Raw genomic sequence first — 27,741 nt, 5'->3', positions numbered from 1 at the left:
TCGGAGGTCATGATCGAACTCGGTATCTCTGTCACACCAGAGAGAGACGACTTTAACTACTCGGTTATGCTGACACTCGTCATAGCATCCTCCTTTAAAAAAGAAACAGTGTCCTCGCAGTTTCACCTTATGTCTGCTATGGTACGTATTCGGGTGATTGGTCCGCTATACTCTAATTTGCTCTCGCTCCTAGATGGCTTTTTTGTTTTGTAATTTTTCTGTTCTTCTGCATTTCACATGGTTTTAGTTGAGACGTCATAGTAAGGTTTCATGCACATCACAATGACAGTGTCTGCAGTTTTGCGCCTAGTGAAAGGTGCACCGTTCTCGGCCTCATAATTAACTTCATAGAGTATTCGCTTTATTCTGTAAGGTCCAAAATACTTATTTAATGACTTTTCAGACAAACCAATTTTCCTATCTGGCATAAAGATCCAAACAAGTTCACCTAACACATAAGACACGGGTCGGTGATTTGCATCGTATCGCTTCTTGCATTTTTCCTGCATACCGATTACACGCAGGAGGGCAAGTTGTCTAGCTTCTTCCGCTTTACAAAAAAGATGCGCAACATAATCAATTTCAAATCCAGGTAGATTCGGAAGCATTGTATCCAAAGTGGTTTCAGCTTCATACCCGTGCAGAGGATAGAAAGCCATGAAACTGATAGTCTCCTATTTGGTGGTGTTATAAGCAAAGGTGACAAAAGGTAAGAAAGTATCCCAGTCTTTTCGTTCAACGTCACCATACATAAACAATATATCAGCCGATGTATTTCATTTTATTACCGTCGCTGAACAACAAACCAGATTTTTCTGGGTTTACGACCACTAATGTTCAACTCCGTAGCCTTGTAATTTTGAGCCTAAATTAGAAAACAATGGAATTTCTAGATCAGTCCTTGAGAGAAATGTGCTTCCGTGGAGGACTTTTTGATGGAACTAACCAGCATTTGCGTTACATAGAGAGGGAAATCCTTAAAACCTCCCAGGGTTCACCTGACGGAAAAAGGGGACTCTAAACCATGATCTGTCTACTACTGAGGATATTTTATGTCAGCACTGTGGTCAGTGCAAGCCGAATGCGGAATTCATATTCTCCAGTCATTGCTTTTGTTCGAACCTGGTTCACCTCATTGGGAGGCTAACGCTCTGTCCCCTGAGCCATCACGGCTCCAGCCAATGTATTTTATTTTATAACCGTCGTTGAACAGCCGACCCAATTTCATGGGTTTGCGACTACTTACGTTCAACTCCGTAGCCTTGTAATTTTGAACCAATCCAGAAGACAAGGAAACTCCTGGATCAGTACCCCCAGAGGTATTGATTTGTTGTGGGAACATGGAGGACTTTGAGACTTGACAGATTTAACGTGCATCAGTCACCATTTACTACACGGGGAGTCTTCGGCCGGCGAGGATCGAACCCACGACCTCTTGGATATGGGCCCATCGCCCTACCGACCAGGCTATCCCGGCCCCAGCCAATGTATTGCAAATTTTTCCGCTATCCCTTTCGTCTGAGAATGGTAGACTGTTTTAGTTAGATGATTAATATTGCCAAGTTTCAGTAGTTTCGCTCAAATACAACTCCGAGAGAAAAACAGCTCCGCGATTTGATATTAGGACTCTTTGAGAAGCATGTTAAAGCTAAAGTTATCTTCAAACAGAAATTTTGCAACCACTGAGGTTTCAGCTTTTAAAGCTTTTGTAGTAGCGAATCTAGTCAAGAAGTCAGTGCGCACTACAATCCATTGATTTCCTAAAAGTGACATAGGGAAACATCCTGGTAAATATATGCCTATTCTGTAAAAAAGTGCTACTGCAGGGGGAATGTGCATCAAGCTTCCAGGTGGACTTTGTGGTATACTTTTGCGGCACCTAACATACCGCCTAACACTAAGGTATAGTCGAGACCAGCAAAACCTTCTTCATACCCATTATGATGGTTTGGCGAATTTGAGACGATCCGTGAAAGTGCTCAAGTATTTCCAGACGCAACATGAAGGGAATAATTGGGAACCATTGTAAGTATCAATTGAAGTATCAAAATTTCTCTTACAAAGAATTCCATCCATAATTATATAGTCTGTATTACTTCCTTGACCTATATTTTTCTTTTTCTTCTCAGTAGCTCTCTCCTGGTCTTTGCATTGTTCTTCTGAGTGATGACCGTTACAAACTTTCCTGTTTCACTATTAATAGCTGGTAGTGGATGTCGTGATAGGCAATCAGCATCTTTATGAAGTCGACCGGATTTTATAAACTATGGTTCTGTCATATTCCTGCAACCTGAGAGACCATCGATGTAACCTCCCCGAAGGGTCTTTCAGTCCTAAAAGACAACACAATGAGTGATGATCAGTTATAATTGTGAAAAATCTCCCATAGAGATAGGGGTGGAATTTACTGCTGGACCCGAAAGCAGAAAGGCATTTGGCCATCTCATGTCCAGTAATTTTATTCAAGCTTTGTCAATACTCGAGAAGCAGAAGTAATTAAAATTTTTTTACCTCTCTGAAATTGAACTAACACTGATCCGATTCCATAATCACTGGAATCTGTGTGCAGCTTTGTAGGAGCATTATGATCAAATATACCAATTATAGGTTCTGAAGACAGGGCAGATTTCAAAGTTTCAAATGTGTGATGTTGTTCTTCTGTCCATATGAATTTCTCATCCTTTTTCAGCAGTTTCTATAAAGGGTATGCTTTTGTGCAAAACTTTTATTTTTATACACCTTCTGTAATGTGATCAGAGTTCTAGAAAATTTTTATACCCGATCGCCTCTACCAAATACTGTCACATAGAATAAATCAAAAGCAGTTCAGAAAATTATGAGATTTATTAAGAGGCTTCAAACGTACAGGGGACAAAGAAAGTGATGTTTCGTCTCGAAACACTTGGGTTTTCATAGATAATAACGGAACAAGAAATGATGAACTGGAACATTCTAGAAACTTCTAGAAGACTCAGAAATATTAATAAAAATTTTATATTTCATGTTTATATTTTCTTCGAGTTGTGAGGACTGCCACTCCGTATCTCTGCTTCGCTAGAAGGACGACTCTAACCTTTGACTACGCTGACTCACCTCAATATGATACATTTCGACTAAACACCGTAAAAGTTATATTCTGAAATTACTGTAAAATAATCGGTAGCAGTCTGTCTACCAATTAACCGTAAAGTTTACAGTTAGGAATATTTCTTTACTTTTGCGTTTTTAAAATTGGCTATGCCATCGCAAATTCATGTAGTGTTTCAATTTTATTGGCTATTATTGCTTTAAATTTCCCCCATTTAAGTCCATATAATGTTTATACATTAATATTACAGCACGGAAAATTCAATGCATGCCTTTCTTGATCACCTTTTTAGGTTATGATATCACTGTTTTTCGATTTACTTTTTCTCAGTTATTGTTACTGATCACTGTTTTAAATCTTAATGTTTTCCCACAATATTATTAAGACACTAAAAATTTGAATCACGCATATGAGTAATTACTTTTTGACACACTCGCTTTGCAGTTTTTTTTTTGTTGCAGTCATTGTTGTCGATTTCTAAGTGGTTTTTTAAAAAAGCATAAAAATTAAATTTAACGTGACATTAGCCTTAGATTACGTTAAGCATTTAGTTACATAATGTACATTAGACTTAAGTTTTTTGCTGATTTGTGTTTGTCAAGTAAACAGTGAAATGGGGCCTAAATAGTTTAGCTATCTATAACTGCCTATCTATCTTGACCAAAAATCATAATTTCCTTTCATGGAAAAACTTTACCGAAAATGAATATTATACAGAAATGACACACAAATTAAAAAAAAAACTATAAATTCATTGCATGCAAAAACTTCGAATCATTTCTTTCTTTATATATTTTCCTGAAATTTTATAATGACTTATTACTTTGTAGGAAAACAGAAAAGTCTCTTAAATGTTCCTATTAGTACTAATTTTCTTAATTTTTAAATAAGCTTCTTAGAAACTTCTTTTATTATTAGAATTAATTAAATAAAAATATATAAATACAGAATTCCTATAGATTAATTTATTTAAATTTAATCTGGGAAATTCGACGATTAAAGAAATTTTGAATAAAGATTAGCTGTTAATAACAAAATGAATAAATTGAATATTAAATATGATTCCAGGAACGATCATCACGTATTTAATAAATACTTAAAATGAGCAGATTAAAATTATATATTTCAAATTTGCACAGTTAAGATTTTCTCTTATATATTACATTTTAAGGAAATTTTAATTTCTGCATTTCATGCATAAATCATGATGTTAGAAATTTTTTTCTTATAAAGTCTTTCTACTTAAACAAATAAACTTAATTATTTTGTAGAAATTTCGAATAAGAATTGTTTAACGTTCAAATAGGTTTTGATTATGTATTAAGATTCTTATTTTTAAAGAACAATAAAATTCTGAACTTAAATTTGGAATATCTTAGAAATTATAATTATTTTCAAAGCGTGCATGTAAGGATCAAATATATTTATTTTTCAAGTTGTTCTACATATTTTCAGCTATGTTTAAAGCAGTTGATAAATAAAATTACTTTAACTAAATTCGATTATACTTCATGATAAAAGATCTCTCAGTGTAAACACTCTGAGCGACGGCGTAGCGTCGAAATTTTTTTTATTTTTAATCAATTTGCTTAAAATGCAAAAGAACATGCTTATTATACTGTTGTTAATTAGGTTCTGTATTGAATGGGCATTAAAAAGGATCATTATCGGCAAAATGGTTGAACATAGAATAAAAAATGATATAAAAATCAGGTTTTAACTTTCAATTATGCAAAAAAGAAATAAATAAATGAATAAATTAGAAATAATAGAATAATAATCCCAGAGAAGTAAATACCTATTGATATGAAGCTGGTTAGGCTTCAAGCCACAATCGGGAACAGAACCCGGCATTTCCCACTATTATCTCAGCGGCCTACCATTGTTCTATAGCGGCTTATTATGCCTCGAGAAGTAGTAAATAAATGTTTGATAGCTCAGTGCTTTTGTCATCCATCCTATTACAGAAATAGTATTAGCTTTAATAACTTTTTTGTCCACATAATATTGTTATGAACTACTATCATGATTATGAACTATTATTACGATATATGAATTTATGAACTATTATCATGATTACATGAGTTTTGGTAGAGTGCTGTTGAGAGAAAAGATGGACATAAATGAATTTTACTATATCTATCTACCTAAATATCCTCTTCACGCCGGCTGGTACGTAAGGCCTCAAGTCTATTTTTCCAATCATCCCTGTCCTCAGTCAGTCCTCTTGTCTCCTCCCACCCACTGCATGTATCTTTGCCAAGTAAGTCCCGGCCTTCCTCTTTTACGTTTACCATCAGGTGCCCAAGTAAGTGCAATCTCAGCAGGGATATCCCGTTGAATTTTACTATATCTATTTATTTATTTATTATTATTATTATTATTTATGTTTCTAATTATTATTATTATTATTTTAAAAAATGCAATGTTTTATCCTTAAAGATTTTCCTATCTTATTTTAGCATAGCTCGAATCTTTCTCTTTTCCTGTTATCAGTAAATTTGAACAAATTCTTTCTTTTTTCCGAAGCTCATTTAATATTTGACAAAAAATAACTAATATTTCGTGCGTGACATGTAAATTGCAATATTGTTTCGTTTCCTAAAACTAGAATTTAAACAATAATTCTCAAAATATGTTACACATATTTTGTGAAGGAAATATTGAGTGCTTATTTTGCAATCATAAGATTTGCATGCAATGTTAAAAATGTGACATTAAATGTGATTTTTACATGCTTTATTCTTTCCTTTTTACATTATTTACATGTTATATTAAAAAGTCAGTGCCTTGCAGACAGTTAGTTGAAGTCACAGTTATAACAATGGATATAAAGCCATGACTCGACAAATAAGTCCTGGAGTCTTGGTAATAAATAAATAAATAAATACAATGCCAAAACAAGTATTCAGAATCATTAAGGTCATTCTTGATTATTACAAGGAACTTGATTTAGAAAAACAAAATATCCGAGAATACATTTTCAAAATACTACTTAAATTTTTTTTAAAATTTTAGCAATTTTGCTTGGTTAGGGAAAATAAAGTTGCTTTGAAATAATTGAATAAAAAGGAACTGAGACAAATTCAGATACACAAAATTTTTAATGATATTTATATTTCAGTTTTTTATTATTCATACATAAGTAAGGAAATATCATTATTTTTAAGATCAACATAAAATTTAACTACAATGATGACTGGGTAAAAAAATTCTCTAAATTTCTAAGAAATTCCCTCTTTAGAAAATATCAATTAAAAAAATATCAATTAGTGAAGCATTGTAATAAATTGTAAGAAAATTTATTAAAATAACTTAATTACTGTAATTTTGAATTGATAATAATAATAAAAAGGAATAAAACGGAAACACATAACTTTAAATTATTTTTAATTCTTAGATATTAAATATATCTGTTAATATGCTAAAAAATTTATTTGTATTAAATTGTCTTTGTCTGGAAAGCATTTTGAAAGACTTAAAATTTATGTCTGATTTAGTTATTAATTTAATTACTAAATCAGTTTTAATTTACTTTAATCATTTTTTAAAAAATTTTTTGGATTCAGTTACTGAGACGTTTGCTAGCATTTAATAAGAAATTAAATAGAGAATTGATGAAAATTTTTTCATTTAATAAATAGTTTTCTAAATGAATTTTTAAGTTATTAAAACACTTCTTACTAGAAGCAGAGTTTCTTTTTTTTGTGCATTTTTATAATAAACAAACTTGTATTAGCGTTTTTCATTATTCATCATGTTATTGGAATACACATAGGTATATGTATATTTACGAAAGACTATTATGATTCCTTTTTTCTTGTTTTTGCATTCAAACTATACCGAAAATAATAATAAAAGAGCAAAATATTAAGCATAGTGAGAATATTTTGACAAACATTTACTTAATTTATTTGTGGTTTAAAATAAAACAATCTATCGTATAAACAAGAAAAAAATTTTTTTTTCACTTCTTCAAAAATATTTGTGAAATATCATCTCCCAGAAAGGAAGGTCCTCAGTGTTTAAGAACGATTATATTTAATCTAGCAACTATAAGGTAAATTCATATACCAATGCCTTAAAAAGGAGTTTAAATTGTTTTTGTTGCAATGAGAAAAAAAAAGTAAAGTAAAAACTATCATGGTGAAATTTATCGAGTTTCTGGGTGGTTTTATTGGAACACTAAGGAGGATAGGTAATTTTTAACGAAGCGCATTAGTATGGTAATAATTTTGGTCAAATTAGCAATAAATTATGGTTGTGATACATAATGTGATACAATTAGTTAAATATGGTAAAATTTAGTATTTTCATTCTGATTCTGGCTGGCTTTATTGAAACACTAAAAAGGGCGGGTAATTTTTAACGAAGCGCTTTTGCATAGTAATGATTTTGGTTAAATTATCAATAAAATATGGTTGTGATGCACAATGCGATACAATTTGTTAAATGTGATAAAATTTAATAATTTTATCATGTTTCTGGCTGAATTTATTTTAGCAGTAAAGGGGGGGGGGTAATTTTTAATGAAGCGATTTAGTATGGTAATGATTTTGGTGAAATCAGCAATAAAATATGGATGTGATACATGTTTATGATATAGTTTGTTAATATATGGTAAAATTTAGTAATTTAATCTGTCCATGTTAATACCATGTTTCTGGCTGACTTTATTAGAACACCAAAAAGGGTAGGTAATTTTAAACAAAGCTCTTTTGTATTGTATTGATTTTGGTAAAATTAGCAATAAAATATGGTTGGGATACATAATGTGATACAATTTATTAAATATGGTGAAAGTTGGTAATTAGATCATTATGCTGTAGAATATGGCACAAAAACCATTTATTTGGTTAAATTTACTGTTCAGTTTTGAATTATTGACTAAATGTGTGGCAATAACGACTATAATTTTGAAGAACAAAATTTCCGGTAAACCGTTACCATATGAACTAAAAAGTTATTAAATGAATAGTTTAAGCACTATATATTTTGGTTTTATTAACCAGAATTATGTTTTTTTTAATCCAAAATGCCATTGCAATGCAGTTCGGTAATTTTACTAGAATATTTTTTCCCTGTTTACTGCAAATGGTGTTTAGAAACATGAGAAAATAAGCATGACTCGAATCTCATTTACAGTAGATATATAGTAAATTATAATACTGACAATGATACATTTAGTAGCTGCATTTCTGAAATACTTAATTGTTTAACTCTCTAACGATTACTTAAATTTGAAAGGCTAGAGAAACTGTCTAATTTTCATGTGCTTTAACGAGTATCCACTTTGTTTTATTTTATACAAAAAAGATGCTAAAATATTTTTACCTTATTTTAATCGAGAGGCATGAGTGATAAGCAAATGCTCCAAAACTTTATTACTATATGACAACAATTTAAACAAAGCAAATAATATACTAAAAAGTGCTGAACATTTAGACAAAAAAAAATTTTTTTTTGGCCTCCATGATGTCTTGGTGAGTAGAATTTGCCAACTAGAATTTATTTAAACGAATGAAAGGTTTCCTAATCTAACATACTGTATTACAGTTTAATGAAAATATTTTCAGGCTTTATAGATAATAAAAAGTAATGGTTCATTTTACTAAGTTTTTCGTTATTTCTAAAGGCTCTAAATAATTCAGTGTAAAGTCTTTAATTTGTATCGTAATTTGTGCCTGTTTAAAAAAACAATATACCTTAGCTATAAAGTCTATTGAAAAAAAAATGAAACAAATATGCTCATAAAATTCATTTCTGGGTAACAAGTTAAAAGTTTTATCATTTATAATAGCACGGCTGTTGAATTTGTTCTCAAACAGAAAGTAGTTTGTTTATTGCCAGGTGATAAGAAATTTGTGTTACTAAGTTTATTGGTTCGAACGCATCTCAATTCACCAGTTCATCTAATGTACACTGCTCAAAAAAATTAGGGGAGCAAGCAAAGAAAGTAAGAAAGTCGTGCGAAACATCCACAGAGCTGCATGAAATGGATAGTGCATACGTATCAATGCACGATACAGAAAAAAAGACGTAAAAACATATGGAATTAATCTTTAATTCATGGAAACTATGGAAAAAAAACAAAAAGCAACGATTTAAGGCAACAATTGGTTTACATGTAAACGATAAAAAAGTAATGTTTGAAAGTGATGCAGCACTGTTAATAAGGCATGTGGTCTCCTCGAACAGCTAAGACTGTTGCACACCTGTTTCCCATGGATGCGATGATGGTATCGATGAGAGTTCGGGGAATACAGTTCCACTCCTAAAGAAGGGCAATCTCCAAGTCACGGAGAGTTAATGGAGGGGTTGGTCTCGCAGCAATGCGTCGCCCGAGCACGTCCCAAACATGCTCGATTGGATTCAGGTCAGGAGAGGGTGTAGGGTATTCCATACGTTATATTGTTTCAGCTTCCAGCATGCTCTTCACACGACGAGCTGTATGTGGTCTCGCATTATCATCTTGTAAAACAAAGGAATCACCAATGGCTGCTGCGTAGGGTATGACATGAGGTCTCAATATCTCGTCTGCATATCTGCGGGCCGTCAAAGTACCGTTCCGAATGATATGCAGGTCCGTACGCCCACCTATGCTTATTCCACCCCACACCATCCAACCAGCTCGTCTGTAGTGTGACCTTTCACGAATGAAAGTGGGGTTATTTCGAGTTCCCCTTTCCCTCCACACCAAAACACGTCGGGTGTCACTCTCCAGACTGAATCGAGACTCGTCTGTAAACAATACATGGCTCCAATCGCGTTGCTCCTAATCTTGATGTTCAGCAGCCCATCTTCTGCAAGCCGCACGGTGGCTCGAGGTCAATGGAATGCAGACCATGGGCTTACGAGCATAGAGACCTCCCTGATGGAGCCTATTCCGTATTGTTTAAGTGGAAAATCTTCGTCCTGTTGCCACGAGAAACTGTCTTTGCAGCTGAGTAGCATTGTCTGTTCTGTTACGACGAGCTGTTAACTGTATATACCGGTCATCAGCTGCAGTTGTTGCACGTGGTCGACCTTGCCCTGGCCGACAACTCACATTTCCAGTCTCCTGGAATCGATTCCATAGCCTTGCAACGACACTTCTGCTGATTCCAACAGCGTCCGCCACGCTGCGTTGTGTTTGCCCGGATTCCAGTCTGCCGATGATGCGCCATGCAATGGATTCAGGTAAATCACGTTGTTGAGACATTTTCAAGTCACCATTTCTCAAAAACAATAACTGAGAAATTATCTTTCTGAATTACGGCAGTGAAACAGACGTCTCTGCTACATCCCAATTTCTGCTCTTATCTTCTTTTCTGGTTTGTGACGTCATGAACTTTTATTTGCATATGAAGTTTTCTTTTTCCTTTTCCTGCTCGGTCTTACATTATAAATGATTACTTTTTTGTTACTTATCGGTGTAAATATTTGCATAATTTCACTAAAACCATGTGCTCCCCTAATTTTTTTGAGCAGTGTATATAAAATACAGTTCAGCTTTGAAAATGTGTTACATTCTTTCTAACTTTTTAAGTGTGTGAAGCATCGGTGGTTCAGTGGTAGAATGCTCGCCTGCCACGCGGGCGGCCCGGGTTCGATTCCCGGCCGATGCAATTAACTTTTGCCAGTATGACATACATTCTTGTTAACTGTGTAGAATTTTAAGGAAGATACTTTTATTTAGAATTTGTCATCGAATTTTATTCAGCTTGAAAAGCCAGAAATTGACAGGATTTAAATACTTTATAAAAGGAATTAAGTCATTTATAGACTTAGTTACCGTGCTCTTAAGCAATTTCATCAACTATTAAACAAATATTCTGGAGCAAATAAAACGAAGTTTAATTAACTCAGTCAGGAGGAGAATCATCATCTTGAACTCAAAACATACAAAAGTAGCATATAATACAAAAACAAAAGATACAAAAAATTGTGGAACAAATATTCTTTTCTTAGTAGACACCTTATCCGATGTAAATTCCATTTTATAATTATATTCTTTTTACGAAAGATTACTTAAATTCCTTTGCAACAGGATCGGTAATAGAACGTCGTATTGATTTCATTCTTGGACTCCCTAGAATAATTTTGTTTGAAGCCCCTTTCAATGCACATTAGATGCTTTTACTTTCTCATCGGCTAAATTAAGAGTAAATAGCGTCAAAAGTTTGATATTCCATTCAATATAAGTGACTAATATAAGGTCGTGGTTCAATATATATATATATATATATATATATATATATATATATATATATATATATATATATATAATATATATATATATATATATATATATATATATATATATATATATATATATATATATATATATATATATATATTCAAATTTTATATTCTATATTCAAATTTTGACAATCTCTTTCAAAATTTGATAAAAAACAATGGATACCCAACAATAGCAATAAAATTCTATATAAAATCATTGAATTAATCGTATATTTTTGTGGATATATTTACTAAAAATTTTCTTTGTTAATTTACATAATTTTCCCATTTCAGGTAAATCCGTTGGCAAAATTATTTACTAAATAATTTCTTTGTTAATTTGCATATTTTTTCCATGTGCAAATCCATTTCGGGCAAATCCGTGTTTAAAATTATTTAATAAAAAATTCCTTTACTAAAAGAATTCCGTTGTTAATTTATATAATTTTTCCATGTGCAAATACATTTCGGACCAATCCGTGGCTGAAATTATGTGCAAAACAGGCAATTCATGTTTCTCTTTTCTATTTTATATTTTTTTCTTAACTAAATATTTATTTTCTAAAATTATTTATGGTCAACTTCTTCAAATTGTACAGTATAATATTACCTTGCGCACATCCATTTCGGGCCCATCCTTGGTAACTAACAAATCAAACGCACTTCAACAATGCAGTAAGAACGGCACTTTAAAACAATTTGCGCTTTTGTTTTCATATTTTGCAATCTGGAAATCTTGTTACGAAAATATTTTTTAAATCATTCTTGAACAATTTCCCGTTCATGTAAGTACATTTGAATTCGCTACTCGCTTTATAGATTATGTTTAATTCTGTTCTTTCCTTTTTTCTTTCTCTTTTTCTTATTTTCTGTTTTTACGTGCTATATTTTTACTTATTATGTTTTAATTTTATTTGTTGTAATTTTTGCAAACATTTTTTGAGTGCTCCTTACACTATTGTATTAATATATTTTGCTTTGGCTATATCGATACAATATCAGAAAGCACTCTTTTTTGCAGATATAATCGTGTGGGCTGATAAAAAGATTATATATTTTATTTTCCGGATTTTTAAAAAAAAAAATTATCCTTCTTCGTTTTTCACCCCAGTTGTTTGTTATTTTTGATATTATTATTTTTCTCCCCCCCTTTTCATATGTCTGTAATTTTCCTTTGTTATATCTTCAAATTGAACATATAATTGATATATATATATATATATATATAAGAAGTTGACCATAAATAATTTTAGAAAATAAATATTTACCTAAGAAAAAAATATAAAATAGAAAAGAGAAGCATGAATTGCCTGTTTTGCACACAATTTCAGCCACGGATTTGCCCGAAATAGATTTGCACATGGAAAAATTGTAGAAATTAATAAAGAAAATTTTAGTAAATAATTTTAGCCACGGATTGGTCCGAAATGGATTTGCACATGGAAAAATTATATAAATTAACAACGGAATTCTTTTAGTAAAGGAATTTTTTATTAAATAATTTTAAACACTGATTTGCCCGAAATGGATTTGCACATGGAAAAAATATGCAAATTAACAAAGAAATTATTTAGTAAATAATTTTGCCAACGGATTTACCTGAAATGGGAAAATTATGTAAATTAACAAAGAAAATTTTTAGTAAATATATCCACAAAAATATACGATTAATTCAATGATTTATATAGAATTTTATTGCTATTGTTGGGTATCCATTGTTTTTTATCAAATTTTGAAAGAGATTGTCAAAATTTGAATATAGAATATAAAATTTGAATATATTTTATCAAAATTTGAATATATATATATATATATATATATATATATATATATATATATATATATATATATATATATATATATAAATTTATTTATTTTTTACATAAAATAATGTTTTTTTTTAATACTAATTGATGGTAAGTCCGATTTTGTTGAGATTTTAGACGCGAACTCTCTGCCGCTGTTCCATGAAGACGAAAGATCACAATTGAACTAGCAGGAAGTCACACAGATATGGTACAATATAGTTAAATATAGTATAAAATTGGATAACTGTTTCGATTACGGATAGCATTCAAAACCATATTTGGACAAAACCATGATAATTGGTCCAAACTATACCTGCAGCCATAAACCATTTCCTTTGTAATGGAAAGAAGTTACTATATATGTTTCAACATGAACAAAAAAATCTATCCATTTGAGATAAATTGTTAATTAATTCGGATTTAATTTATAAATGATTTAGTCTTGATTTAATCTATCCAATTGCGATAAGTGTTTAATTAATTCGGAATTCATTTATAGTTGATTTAGTCTTCAACAGTTTTATTTTATAAGTTCTCTTGAAATTTAAAGTGTAAATAGCTTAAATATTAAAAAAAAATCTTTACTCTATCCCTAAAAGATAGTATTTTGCAGCTTTTATTAATACGTTATAGTTTTTTGCGTGCATATATTTTCTTAATTATTGTGTTAGAATTTCATGATTGAAAATTTCAACATGTACAAAACCTGACACTCTCGATAGTCATATTCAAATTTGATATCTTTAAATTTTCAATGTTTTTCTTCTTTCAAGCGTATTTTTTTCATGCGTTGCTTTTTTTTTTTTTTAATATTTAATTCTGCAATCAATGTAATGGATCTAAAGGTTTAAATATTGCTCGTTTATTTTACATATGTAGCGCATTTGTTTTGTCATGTTTGCTGTCCTCATGTTGCAATCTTATACGAAGGATAACTAATTCTTAGTCACTGCAGTGACGGTACACAAAAACCAGAAATTTTAATGTATAGCTAAAATTTCAAATAAAATTTTTTCACATTGAATATTTATCATCTATTTTCTATTAAAAATTCCATACAACATTTCATTAACGAACTAAATGAAACAACTAAATAATATTGAATCTATCTGAATCAACTAAATAACATCTTTCTAAAGAAATAATATTTTAAATTCATTGAATAGAGCTGAATTTTCATCAAAACATCTTCATTGAAAGAAATAATTTCAAGAAAGTTATAATTAATTTTTAAATAAATCTCCTCTGGAGATAATTATAAAACTAATTATTCTTAGAGTTTGACATTTCTTTGAGCAAAAAAATCGCAAACTTATCTTTGTTTTAAAAATCTAGACTTCCGTTGCTCAGTTTTCGAGAGTGCGCAAAATTACATGTTTTAATCACGGATAATAATTAAAAGCGTGACATCAACATTAGAAATAATAACATTAATTTATATGATTGATTAATCTATGATTTTAGGCGCAAGTCACAAAGTTTGATATCCAGCAAAATTGATATAAACTTTTTTGATTTTTTCCAATTTTAATATTTTGAAAATGTTTTTTTAAAGCTGATACATGAAAATTATTATTCATTAAACGCCGACTATAGGCAAATCTTGTTAAATTGATGTGTTTCTTTTTCGCATTTTGAAAATAATTACTTTTAATGAATAACAAATATTTATTTTTAATGGATAATAATAATAGCTGACAAAAGCTAAGTGTTTTTTGAGTTGAACTTTAATTAAAAGAGCTTTCTACTTCATCACTATATTTTCTAATATTTATCTTTTTCTTGTCATGTCTTTAAATATTTTTATCGAAACTAAACAACAAAATATTTGGAGTAAGAGAGCAAGAGTCTAACTTAATTAGTTTGCTGAGAATTAAATTTTTAATTGTAATTATTTTGTTGGCAAAGGTTTGTTGTAATTTTTTTTTTTGATCACACTAAAAGCAAGGCTCAGTTAAAGGTTTCTGTTAGACAAAAAACTTAATACCTGTAATCTTTCTTCTTTCTTTCGATTTTTCCATTCTGTTTCTTTTATTGTTACACTTCTCTTCTTTGATTTATTCAGCGGAATTCGTTTTTGTTTTGAAAGTTAAATCGAAGCAATAAAAAATAATAAGCAATGAAAAAACATTACTAATTTCTTTTAATACAATTATCATAGATATAATTAAATTTTTAAAGTATTATAGATATAGTATATTATATTAATTCAAACCTCTTTACCACTAACTTGCATGACAACTCTCAAAATTTCGTAATACTGAAAACTCATAATAAGATATGTTATGAGTTAGGATATATTATATTATCATCTATGTAATGATGAAATATTGTATTTTATTTTATAACCGTCGTTGAGCAGTCAACCCAATTTTATGGGTTTACGTCTACCAATGTAGCTCCGTAGCCTTGTAATTTTGAACCCAATCCAGAAGACAGGGGAACTCCTGGATTAAGTATTGGGAGAAATTTGCCTTCGTTAAGGACTTTTTGATGGAGCTAACCCGAATTTGCGTTACATGGAGGGGAAGACCTCGAGAACCTCCCTCGGTTAGCCTGACGGCAAGGAGACTCTAATCTATAATCTGTCTACCACTGAGGATATTTCACGTCAACACTGTGGTGGGTGCAAGCTGAATTCGCAATTCGTATCGACTGGGATTCGAACCCGGTTCGCCTTATTGGAAGGCGAACGCTCTATCCCCTGAGCCATCGCGGCTCTAATAATGATATATGTTATGATGATATAGTATTATGATATCAAAATCGTTATATTTTCCACATTTTTGTCAACATTTTGCTATTATATTTTCAACATTCTTGGCATTTAAAAAATTATAATGTGAGCATTATACTTCCAAATTTAAAAACAACTACATGTAGCCATTGTTATTGACATGTAGTCATTAAATGACAGTCATTTATTAGGAACCGTATACAATTTCTATACACTTAAATTTACATTTTACTAGTGTGCGTAATTCGAATTTTCCGCTAAATCCTGATGTGAAGGGTTCTTATCAGTATAAACATTTCTAAACACAAGAACTTAAGAAAAAAAACCTTTTTTTTTCCACCTCCAGAAAATATTTCGTTAAAACGAGAACTGGTTAGAAATGTATTAATCTAAAAGATGTTAGAAACATTTTTTTTATTAATGGAACATTGAAAATGAAAAATTTAGATTACTTTCCGAGTGTAGAAAAATGCATGATTTCAAAGACCACTTATACAAGGGTTATCTATGTTTAGTTTAAAAATTATCTAAAAATATTTTTTTCAAATTCTTAGAATTCAATAAAAGTGAAAGCATAAATAACCAATGATAATGAAACTTACTCAAAAATTTCTGAAATGAAGCGTTAAAATTTTGAAAAAAAAATGTCGTTGTTGTTTAAATATTTAATTATGCCTTATTAGAATATCTACGATTTTAAAATTATTTTTCTTTTCTCTATTCTATTTTTCTTTTTATTCTTATTTTTCTTTTCTCTATTTTCAGGTTTTCTTTTCTCTATGGTAAACAATTTAAGCAGAGCCAAATGTTCTTTTAGATCAAAATTTCTAATCTTCTGTTGTTTACTTAAGCAGAGATAAACGTGCATTTAATTCAAAATAGCATAATTGTTTTGCTAATTACTTAGTACTTTTAAATGTTCCTTCAGATCAAAAGACTTTTGTAGATTACTTTAAGGGTGCCAAATGCTTTTTTAGGTCAAAGTTAGGAACAATTTATTTTGCAGGCTACCTAAGCAGATCAAGATGCTCCTTTACATAAAAATTTGTAACAATTTCTTTTGATTACATAACCAGAAATTTTTTTAACAACCATAAAAAATTTGCAACAATCTACCCACGACTAGAACGACTAAATAAAACTTTAATTGCTCACTGCGAATAAATATAACTTTTATCCATCACTCCAATTTTTAAATAATTTTTTTGCTCTTGTTGCATTTTTGAAATCTCTCCTAATAAGAATATTTAAGAAAAGTAGAGCACTTAATATTTTTTGGAACATATTTGCGTAGTTTATCAGAAAACCTTTATCTAAGTTGGCCGTATAAAGGAAAGAGATTGGTTAGTATGGACTTAATTCATTAATATAAGCTGCATTCGTTACTTTGGACTGGATAAGTGAACATGAACTGGTTTGTAAGTTTTATTAATTGAAACTTATGCTTCAAAAGTTTATATAAAATCGGTTTGTAAAAAAAAATCACGAAGTTTAAAAAATGCGAAAACGCATTTTTAAAAAAAATCGCGAAATATTGTTCGAATGAACGAGCAAAAATAGAGATTATCAAGTAATTTCCTTGACTAGACTATTTTTTATTTTATCTTATTACCACCGTTGAACGGCTGACGCAGTCATTTGGGTTTACGACTACTAATGTTCGACTCCGTAGCCTTGTAATTTTGAATCCAATCCAGAAGACAAGGGAACTCCTAGATCAAGTATTGGAAGAAATTTGCTTTTGTGGAAGACTTTTTGGGAGAACTAACCCTCATTTGATGATACCAAACTCCACGAAACCTTCCCACGTTTAGTCTGATGGCCATCCGTCTACTATTGAGGATATTTTACGTCAGCACTATGATTGGTACAAGCCGGGTGTGGAATTCATATCGACCAGCCATCGCTGGGATTCAAATTTGGTTCACCTCATCGGAAGGCGAACAGTCCATCCCCTGAACCACCTAGGCTTTGACCAGACTAATGAAATTTTTATTGATAAATGCTATAATAACAATACACGAGCGTGATTACAAACCAATGTCTCTGCTACAATAAATTTTTTCATCGCGATGCCTGTAAAGCGATATATATGTTCTAAATGGGGAAAATATGGGGGTTAGAGGGGCCTTACTTGTGAACAATTGTCCCAGACAGCTTTATCCAGGTTAGCTGTTTGAGGGGAACCAACATTTATAAAAGTTAAAAGGATACCACACATTGAGAAAAAAAAGTATGGTTAAAAGTATGAGAACATGTTAAAATTTTTCGTTTTTCTGGCTGTGTAGAGAACGCCATGAAGCTCGTTAATTTTTGTACTTCAATTATGCTTTTGGTAAAATTAACAATAAACTATGGTTTTGTAATGTGTGAGGAAATGTTATAAATGAGGTAAAATTTGGTGATTTTATCATGATACCTTAGAGCATGGCATAAGAACCATTTATCCGGTTAAAGTTTCTTTTCAGTTTCTTATTTTTTGTTAAATATGTGTTAATTAAAACTATAATTTCAAAAACTAGAATTTACGGTGAAGTTTTAAATATATGAACAGAAAAAGTACCATATAATTAGTTTAATTACCGCATATTTAGGTTTTAATAACTGGAATTATTTATTTATTTTCTTACCATAAATGCCATACTATACAGTACGGTAATTTTACCGAAATATTTTCTTCCGCACAGTCTGCAGTAAATGTATGTATATGAAGATACTGCATTTAATGAAGACTAAATGCGTGCATCTGGCCCATATTTTGAACTGATTGCAATTCTTCCCACGATGACTTAAGACATCCTCTAATGATTTTGAATTTTTTTCTATTACTAGGAGGGTAAGCCCCCTGTTCGCTGCCTCTTACCGAGTCCGACGATTTCTTTACAATAATTGCTGTGACAGAAATTACTATACTTAAAACTATTCACTTAACATATATGTACTAAAAGGAATTCTGTTTGCTCACGCTTGTGCCTCCACTTACCACGTCCAAATATCAATCTATCTATATTATATAAAACGCTAATACGTACGTATGTATGTATGTATCAATAAAACCGATGCTATTTCTTTTCTCGCGCTGGCAACAGTTTTCATTTTTAATTGATTGGTTTCGGCGCGCAAGAGCACGTAGTGAGCAACCAGATAACAATAACCAGAGTGAGCATTATCAGGTTGTTCAATTCAGATTCATGCACTAAAAACATGACAATATTTAATTTAAACTCAATTAGGAATGAATTAATTAATTGAAGTGAGAATGCTTTAAAAGGCCGCTGTTGAATTGATATTTTTCTACTGGGAGCTACCTAAACGTCTAAAAAACGTTTAAGTGTTTGTATTGAATGCATTGAATTTTTTTATATTTCGCGTTTATTTATGCATTGAATTTTCACGCTTTAAAATGCAGAATATTAGTGAAGCAATATTTGATAATTTATTTTGCTAATATGTTTCTTATTTAGCTAATGTTTTCATTTTTTCACAATGTACAATCTAAATAGCTAATATACTTTTTTTAAAAGCCAATAAGAACATTGGTAGAATTCTTCTACATAAGTACAATACTATGTCTTTGATGATAAAATACTATGTCTTTGATGATAATATATTATGTCTTTGTGCTAGAACATTGTGTTCATTGGCGAGCGAGCGCAGCGAGCCATGGTTCACGGCGTGGACCACATAGGATTGCGTAGCAATTCTCGGGGGTTGGCGAGCGTTAGCCGGCAGGGGGCGGAGCCTCTTAGTTTTTATCTATAATATTTAGATCTATTGGTAAACAGAAGTATTTTTTTATAATTAAACATTTTTTTAAAATAACATTTATATTGTTATAACATTATATTGTTCAAACAAATTTGATGAGTTTACAACCGTAGTTTAATATTTTCGCTTGCCGAACGGGCTGATATATTAAATACCATTATTGTTTGCATCTCTGTGCGCATGAAGCTGATCGTCGAGTTCTAAATCATTTAACAGATCTTTTTAACTGTAATTTATAACAGTATATTAATGTTATTTGCACAAAAACAATAATTCGCGATCGCAACGCTCGAGTACGCCGTCTAGCGGGAGCCTGTAAATATCAGACATTAATTTATCACGTTTTCATTTAGTTCCATCAAAACCATTGACTGAATCAGACGCCATTTTTTAGCAGCAAATAAGAAACAAAATTTCCCTAAGGAAAAGGCCGAAGAACTTGAAAAAAATCTCCAGAATATTAGTAAATCTTTCAGGAACAGAACACGCCAAACATTTGAAGAAACATTCCTCAATAATTTTTAATTTCTATTCTCAACAAACTTGCAACTGATGACTTCCGATTTCGGATACTGTTACAGATGTGTGTATTAAGGTAAAATGCATTTCTTCTGTCTTCAATTCATTACGAATTAAAGTGAAGTCAACATTGCTTTCGTCATTCCAGTGAATAAATATGAATTCAGAACATACAGAATTGTAATAGTTATAGCATATTCTTCTTCGTTACAGAATAGTATATATTTCTGTATCCATATAATTCGGAAAACAAAAATAAAAAATTATCCAAGTTACTTGAAATAGTGCCATTTGTGCTGATTCTTAATTAATTTAAATCGTTTTCTTGGTAAGTTTTTTTTAATTTTGAAAGAATAAGTTCAACTAGAATTCAGCTATTCTGTTTTTAGCTACATATTCAAATTCATATCAATTATAAAATTTTGCTGTGTAGTATGTTATCTAAAAGTAATGAAGGGATAAACTATGTATCTATTATTTGGGAATAAAGTTTTCAAACAAGGAACTTATCATTTTGGAATTCTCTGGGAATTATAAATCAGGTAAGTGCAATGATTTTTACAATAAAAAATTTGCTTGTCAATATTTTTTTTTCATTTGATGATGGTTCTCTACATCTACAGAATGGTATTTTACGTCTGATTAAGAACTATACGAATAATAAAAAAAGAAACAATATGAAAGTTTTTATTTCAATGTAAAGAATTCTTAAAATCGTTTTTTTATCCTAAGAATTCTTTATTTTCCGTTTTTTAGTTTATAATTTTTTGATAAAAATTGTTCTCAAAATACTTTTTTTGAAAAATTAAATGGTATAACATTATGTGTTTATGTATACTTCTTGTATATTCCAATGTTTGAAGTAATATGATTCAGAAAAGTATGGAATAAAAATTCGGTAATTACGTATTAACGCCACCGCCGCTACAGATTTGGCGGTTTTTAAGTGCCGCTAATCTACACTTAAAATTTTTGCGACAATTCATAAAATAAAACACTTTATTTAAAATCAAGATAGTCAATCGGATTTCGGTGGAAAATGAGCCGATATAGAGTTTAGCATAGATTCAAAACAATCATATCGCCATATGAACTCTGATAAATAAGATTCCAAATGAAATAACATTTCCAAAACGTACGTTTACCAAGATAAAGTTTTATGTTGTGGGAATTGGTACATTTTCGTTTTTTTGGTAAAATATTTCCCTCCTGAAAAAATAAAATTGCATCTTGTTTTGTTTTTGGCAAATCCCAAAGACGAATTTTTGTAGCACTAAAAATGGCGACAAAAAAGAATTGTTTTTTTTTGTTTTTGTTTCGTCAGCATTCTTTATTTTACTTTTCTTAGTTTCTAAATAATGATTTTTATTGAAACTTGAAATTTTTTGACAAAAATTGTTGTCAAAAAACTTTGTTTACAAAATTAAATTTCATAAAATTATGAGGCTTATGGATATTTTTTGTTCATTTTAATTTTTGAAGTAATATGATTCTTAAAACTATAGAATGTGAAGTTTAAATGGGCCTTTCATGTTATATCATTAAATTTAGTAAAACTATTTCTCGGGCATTAGGTTTTATACCTTATAAGAATATACACATTTTTTTCTGTTAATGTACAAATATTTTTCCGATGTGTTTTGGATATTCCTTCTCTAATAAAAAGAGATACCATTTTGTTTTCGTTTGCATACGAAAGAATATCAAGCATCTTTCTTTTTTAAATTTAATTAGCCACAATAAAGAAGGAACGTTGCAATGCTACGTGCTACATTAAGGACGTCTCTAGAGTAACTGAATGACTGTTCATATAGAAATCGCAGGTACTAGTCTCATACAACAACGCCCCCTATAGTTCGTTGCGATCGCGAATTGTAAAGCGGTTAATAAGATTAGATCAATTTTCTAAATTACTCTATCTTAAAATGTAGAGCATATTTACATTATAATAATAATTAAAAACAACAAGGATAGTCTTAGATTTAAACTCTTGAATAAAAAGTGTAATAATAGCAGAACAGGAAAATAACTTTAAATTAGGGATACACAAATATTTAAAGGAAAGCAATACCTTTATAACTTTTACTAACTGATGGCAACCAAATAAATATGGAAATGAATGAGGAAAAACTAGATCCTGCCACGTGATTTTCCGGCCTATAAGAATGTGCGGACAACGATGGAAAACTGTGTTAAACCTTTATTATATTTTTATATATAGCAAGATATAATATAGAGCTAGTCTTGCTGTCGTTAGACTGGGAGGATATGAAACAACAGCACAAGTGCGTAAAATACAGCGGTATGTTTGAAATAGCTTTATCAAAATCGTCATTTTCAAAAAAATATATATATTTTCACAAGCGGTGCGATATAGACGAAACCTCTTCCTCATATGAGAATGTATGGAGAGTAAATATTTATAACCCATACTTCATAGTGATTTGTGACATACTGGGTACTTTCGTTGTAAAACCATTTTTTGAGGAAAAATAAGAAAAAGAAATATTGTAATGCAGTGTAATAATTTTTTTATTAAAAAAATATTTGATTTTCTAAAATACAGCAAATAATATTTTCATGTACGGGCATAAGATCTTAATGATAAATTTTAATAAACATGTAAATTCTATATGCGAAAAAATAATGATACACTCAGAACCCAAAAGAAAACGCAAAAACGTATGCTGCATCATTAAAGGAAAAAGATAAGTTGTAGATAAGCGTTGCTCGTTAATTCTAATTGTTTTAATTAAAACATTTTATATCATCACTCAAGGGCTAATTTAATCGTTCGGATTGTTTGAGTTCTAATGCGCATTCTCAGCATTGAAAGTCGTTATTCTCAAACTACTGTAATTGAAATTACTCAACACTTGATTTGAATTTGTGAATTTATGTACAGATAAAATTAAATTTAAAAAACTTTAATGATTAAATTTGTGCTCAGAATGTAGTATTGTAAAATGTTATGAATATGTTATGATTATTGGAATTCAACTATTTTAATGAATTGTCAAATTTTAATGGAAATTGAAACGCATGGTAGATGTCATTGTGTTATGTTAGAGGTTTGATACAAGCATTTCATAATACGTAACTTTCAGTCATGCGCTAGATATATTTATTCATAATTATATCCATTTGTAATTCAAATTATTTAATTAGTTGAAATTACTAATATTGCAGAAATTCAGTTTTTAAAAAAATACTTATTTTTTTATTTATGTTCCATTCTGTTATGAGCAAGGAGGAACTATAAAATGATTTAAATGTTAATCTGTTGTTCACTAATTACACTTAAATCTCTTTTCAGTAGCGTGAACTACCGGGACTCGAGCCCGGGTCACTCATCGAGGAGGGAGTGCCTTGAGCCACATAAGAATCATAAGTAAGAGATTTTTACATATGCCCTGCCCTTCCTCGTAACATGATTTAGGAATGCTTTCAGGTTTCAAAGAACTCCCTGCGTTTATGTATTTAATGATATAAATTTCTCTCATCTTCTTAAGTTTTTCAATATGTTGCTAAGTTGTCTTGCTACACGTCATTGGAATTAATAAAATAATGCTAATTATTATATTTTACTTTCAAATTATAAATAGTTGAAAAGTTCTGTAAATAGAAACGTTGATATTAAAGGAATATCAAATTGATGCATATTGATTTTTCTAGCAAACTCGATTACAATTATAAATTATGATACTTTTACAGTTAAAAGTAGCACAGTATGTGTTTAACATTGAAAAGTCCTCGAAAGGCAATCTGTGAAAATTAAAATATACATATTATATATATGGGCCATTCTCACGAAAACTGACATTTTTCAGTTCATAAAATCCCAAAAAAGTAAAGTGAATAAAAAGCTCTGAAAGTTTTTATATTAATAGAAATATGTAATGGCATTATAAAGAAAGTATCTATCCTATAAATTATACTTAATATTTAAATTAATTAATTTTTTAAATAATTAATTTATATTAATTAATTTATAATAATTAATAATTAATTAATTAATTTAATAAATAAATTAATAAATTTAATGAATTAATTTATTAATTTTTTAATTTATTTTTCAAATTAATTAATGAGTAAATTAATTATTTTCATTATTTAAAAAGTGAGGGAATGACACTAATAGTGAGGGAATGATATTTTATTTTAATACATGTTTTTATCTAAGTTACATCTACCTAAAGTTTGAAAATGATAACATACTAAGTATATCTAATATTTATTATAATTTAGTCTTATATATTTAATAGTTTTTACAGGTTTGGGAAATAAAATTGGCTGGCACGATTGAACAAAAAAAAAATTTGATAATATACTCATCTTGAATCATTCCCTCACTTCAGCGTCATTCCCTCACTTTATACACTAGTGAGGGAATGACGAATTCAATAAAATTTAAAAATAACAGTTAGGCATAATTAATTTCTGAAGTCAATCACATACAATTATATTCATACAAGAAATCAACATATAATTATCCACTTTCTCGATGAAGTTGTATTTTATTTTACTCTAAAAAATGACATGAGGGAATGACAAATGTAAAAAATTTTACCTGGTTTGATTCATTCAAATTTATTCCACAGCAAAGCTTCTTCAAGTTGAAGATGGAAACATACTGCAATTTTGTTCTATGATGCCAGTTGTTAACTTCTGAAGTTTTTATTAAAATATTTTTATTCTAAGAAGATTGCAGGTGATAAGAACATTGTTGTGAGGGAATGACACGAAACACTGGGGACAAAGTTTAAAATAGTGCTGTGTTAATATTTTTATCAGAAATTAAATATAAAATTGATTTTCTGAATTCTATATTTCATTTTATTTTTATTCTTTTGTTAGCTTGCATTCCGAAGGACACTTTCCCTGAAATTTTTTTTTCGTAAGCTGTAAAACAAACATAAAATATACTGGGGACATGAAAATGACTGTTTTTGTGAGAATGACCCATATATATATATGGTCATTCTCACAAAATTTATATTAATATATATATATATATATATATATATATATATATATATATATATACATATATATATATATATATATATATATATATATATACATATATATATATATATATATATATATATATATATATATATATATATATATATATATATATATATACATACATACATACATACATACATATATATATATATATATATATATATATATATATATATATATATATATATATATATATATATATATATATATATATATATATATATATATATATATATATATATATATATATATATATATATAGTTCTTATTTAGTACTAAGCATGCAAGCTAAAAGATAGTTAATTCAGACACAAGGCGAAAAATTTCAATAATCTTATTAGTATTAATAATTTCTTCTTTTACCCTTTTTAAATATCAAGGGAATGGTTAGCAACAAAAAACAAAACTATACATTCCCAATATGCAATTTTTATTTTTCTCCATGTTACTTGTTCTTTGTTCTCAACCATTAGTTAAGCGGGCATATATTGTCCCTAAAAATTGTAACTATTTCCAATGTAAGTTTCATTAGTTATAATAGTTAGTAACTAGATACGTAAGCAAAATAATTATTAAAAAGATTTATTATGATAAAGGAGTAAAAATATCCCTTTAGGCAACTGCTTTTGAAGTGGAGCGTCAGAAAAAAGTCGATTGATTATTTAGGCTATACAAATATTAATTTTTAGTACCATATTTATATAGTTTTGCAGAATAAAATATATTTTGCCTGATTTAGGTTAAAACTATTAGTTTAGTTTTTGAAAAATATGCAGTTAATTTAAAATATTATATTTTGCATTTATTAATTTTAATGAAAACGAAGAATTATTTTTAGGGTTTACTTCTAAATAATGTATCCTAAATTTAAATAGTCAGAAAAATAGTTACTAAGTAATGTTTTCTTTTTGAATTTTTAAGCTACGTTTGATTATCTTTGTTCAAGTTTTGGATTCTGTCATTTACATAATCGGTATGGAAATTTGTATATTTTAAGATCCAAAATGTTTTCCTCATCAAATAAGAATAATAAAAAAGCAATAATTGAGCATAAAATATTATTAAATATGGTAAAATGCGAAAAAATGTAATCAGCCTTAAGTTGAATAAGCTACGACTATATTTCCCAATTGGGACTATCTCTTATGCTCTGAAAGTCCAAAATCTTGACTCGTCGAAAAGAAAAAGTTGTGATTACAAAAGAAAATTATACTATTGTGTCTGATTTTTTCTATTCTGTCTTAGTCTGTTCAAATTAATAAGCTTATTTTAACCAAGTCCCTTAAATCACTAAATTTACATTTTAGTACGAGATCAATATCTCCAATTCACCGAGTAACAAATACCATTTCAATTTAAAAAATAATCCTACTTAATTTGAATAAGGGTAATTCTGAACATTTCTGTTTATTAATTCTTCATTTATGTCAGAGTTTTTTTAAAAATTAGTTGCTTATTATGTTTAGAACCTTTCTAAAGCAAAATTGATAAAATGATAATCAACAAAATCACGGAAAATTTTGAATTGCTCTCTCATTAGTAACGAATTGTCTCTAATTTTCCAAAAATATTTGTATATCGTATCGATAAATTAAACTTTCGCGACATGCATTCGTATTCGATTAATGTTGACTCAGTTTATTAAGTTGCGTGAAGTTAAGAGATCATCTACTCTTAATGGACGCATGCTTAAATCTAGTCGGAAAGTGTGGATGTATCAGAATGATGCATTGAGATCTGAAATTGCATTCAAAATTCGTTCGAAAATAATGATCAAGTTATATTAAAATTTCAGCAGTTAAAGAGTTTGAGTGTTTTATAGGCTAACAAATGTACATACTGTACGACAATATGTGAGTTAACTAATTAATAGTAGGTATCAAAGTTGGTCACTGATGATGACTTGTAACTTGATCAGGAATATCGTTAAACTTTTAGAGAAATATCATATATATAGATTAGTGGAGAATAATTTAAGTTTTGATATTAAAATCATATTTTTTTCAAAACCAGTTTTTTAGAGTAACTATTTTAAATGTTTATGCTTTATTATTTCTGCTTCAGTCTTTAGTAATAGAATAAAAAAGTCAATGTTTGACTAAGAAAAATAAGAGGCATATTGTAGAACAAGAAAAAAAAATAAACGCAATCTAGCAGTAATATTGTATTCGTAATATAATTAAAAATATATATTTTGGAAAATTGTTTCTTTATATATTGTCATTGGACTGATATTTTAGAAATAATTTTTTTAAAATATAATTCCAATCGCAAAATGCTCTTTACTGTAAAAAAAACGATATTTAAGTATTTATTAAAAAACATGCAGAAAGAAATATTTTTATTTTCATAAATATATGCATCAATTTATATTTACAAATTTGAATTTATGTATTGCTTAGATTATTAAAAAAAGACTTTTTCAAATGTGATTCTATTTTTTGTCTTAAAGTGCTCAAAGTCAGCCAGGTGGCCGAGTGGTTAGTGTGCATGACTGCGAAGCCAATGGCTACGGGTTCGATTCCTGCTCAGAGCATGGATGTTTCTTCCTGTGTTTTGTCCTCTGT

At 29.5% G+C, this 27,741-nt stretch overlaps 1 protein-coding gene and 1 non-coding gene across 2 annotated transcripts; one reads left to right on the top strand and one right to left on the bottom strand.

The window, feature by feature from the left end:
* Window positions 1-9,494: 9,494 nt before the first annotated feature.
* Window positions 9,495-10,289, bottom strand: LOC139425050 (uncharacterized). The gene is made up of 2 exons (XM_071178048.2): window positions 10,058-10,289; window positions 9,495-9,829 (listed from the first exon to the last, which is right to left on the bottom strand). The coding sequence occupies exons 1-2, from the start codon at window positions 10,287-10,289 to the stop codon at window positions 9,495-9,497; spliced, it is 567 nt and encodes a 188-aa protein (XP_071034149.2).
* A 335-nt stretch (window positions 10,290-10,624) lies between these two features.
* TRNAG-GCC (transfer RNA glycine (anticodon GCC)) lies at window positions 10,625-10,695 on the top strand. The gene has a single exon. It is a non-coding gene; the product is annotated as a tRNA-Gly (tRNA).
* Window positions 10,696-27,741: the final 17,046 nt, after the last annotated feature.

Source organism: Parasteatoda tepidariorum, chromosome 2 (assembly GCF_982258835.1).
Source record: "Parasteatoda tepidariorum strain Cologne lab strain chromosome 2, Ptep-v5.0, whole genome shotgun sequence".
Lineage (NCBI taxonomy): Eukaryota > Metazoa > Arthropoda > Arachnida > Araneae > Theridiidae > Parasteatoda > Parasteatoda tepidariorum.
This window is presented reverse-complemented; position numbering and strand designations above follow the sequence as displayed.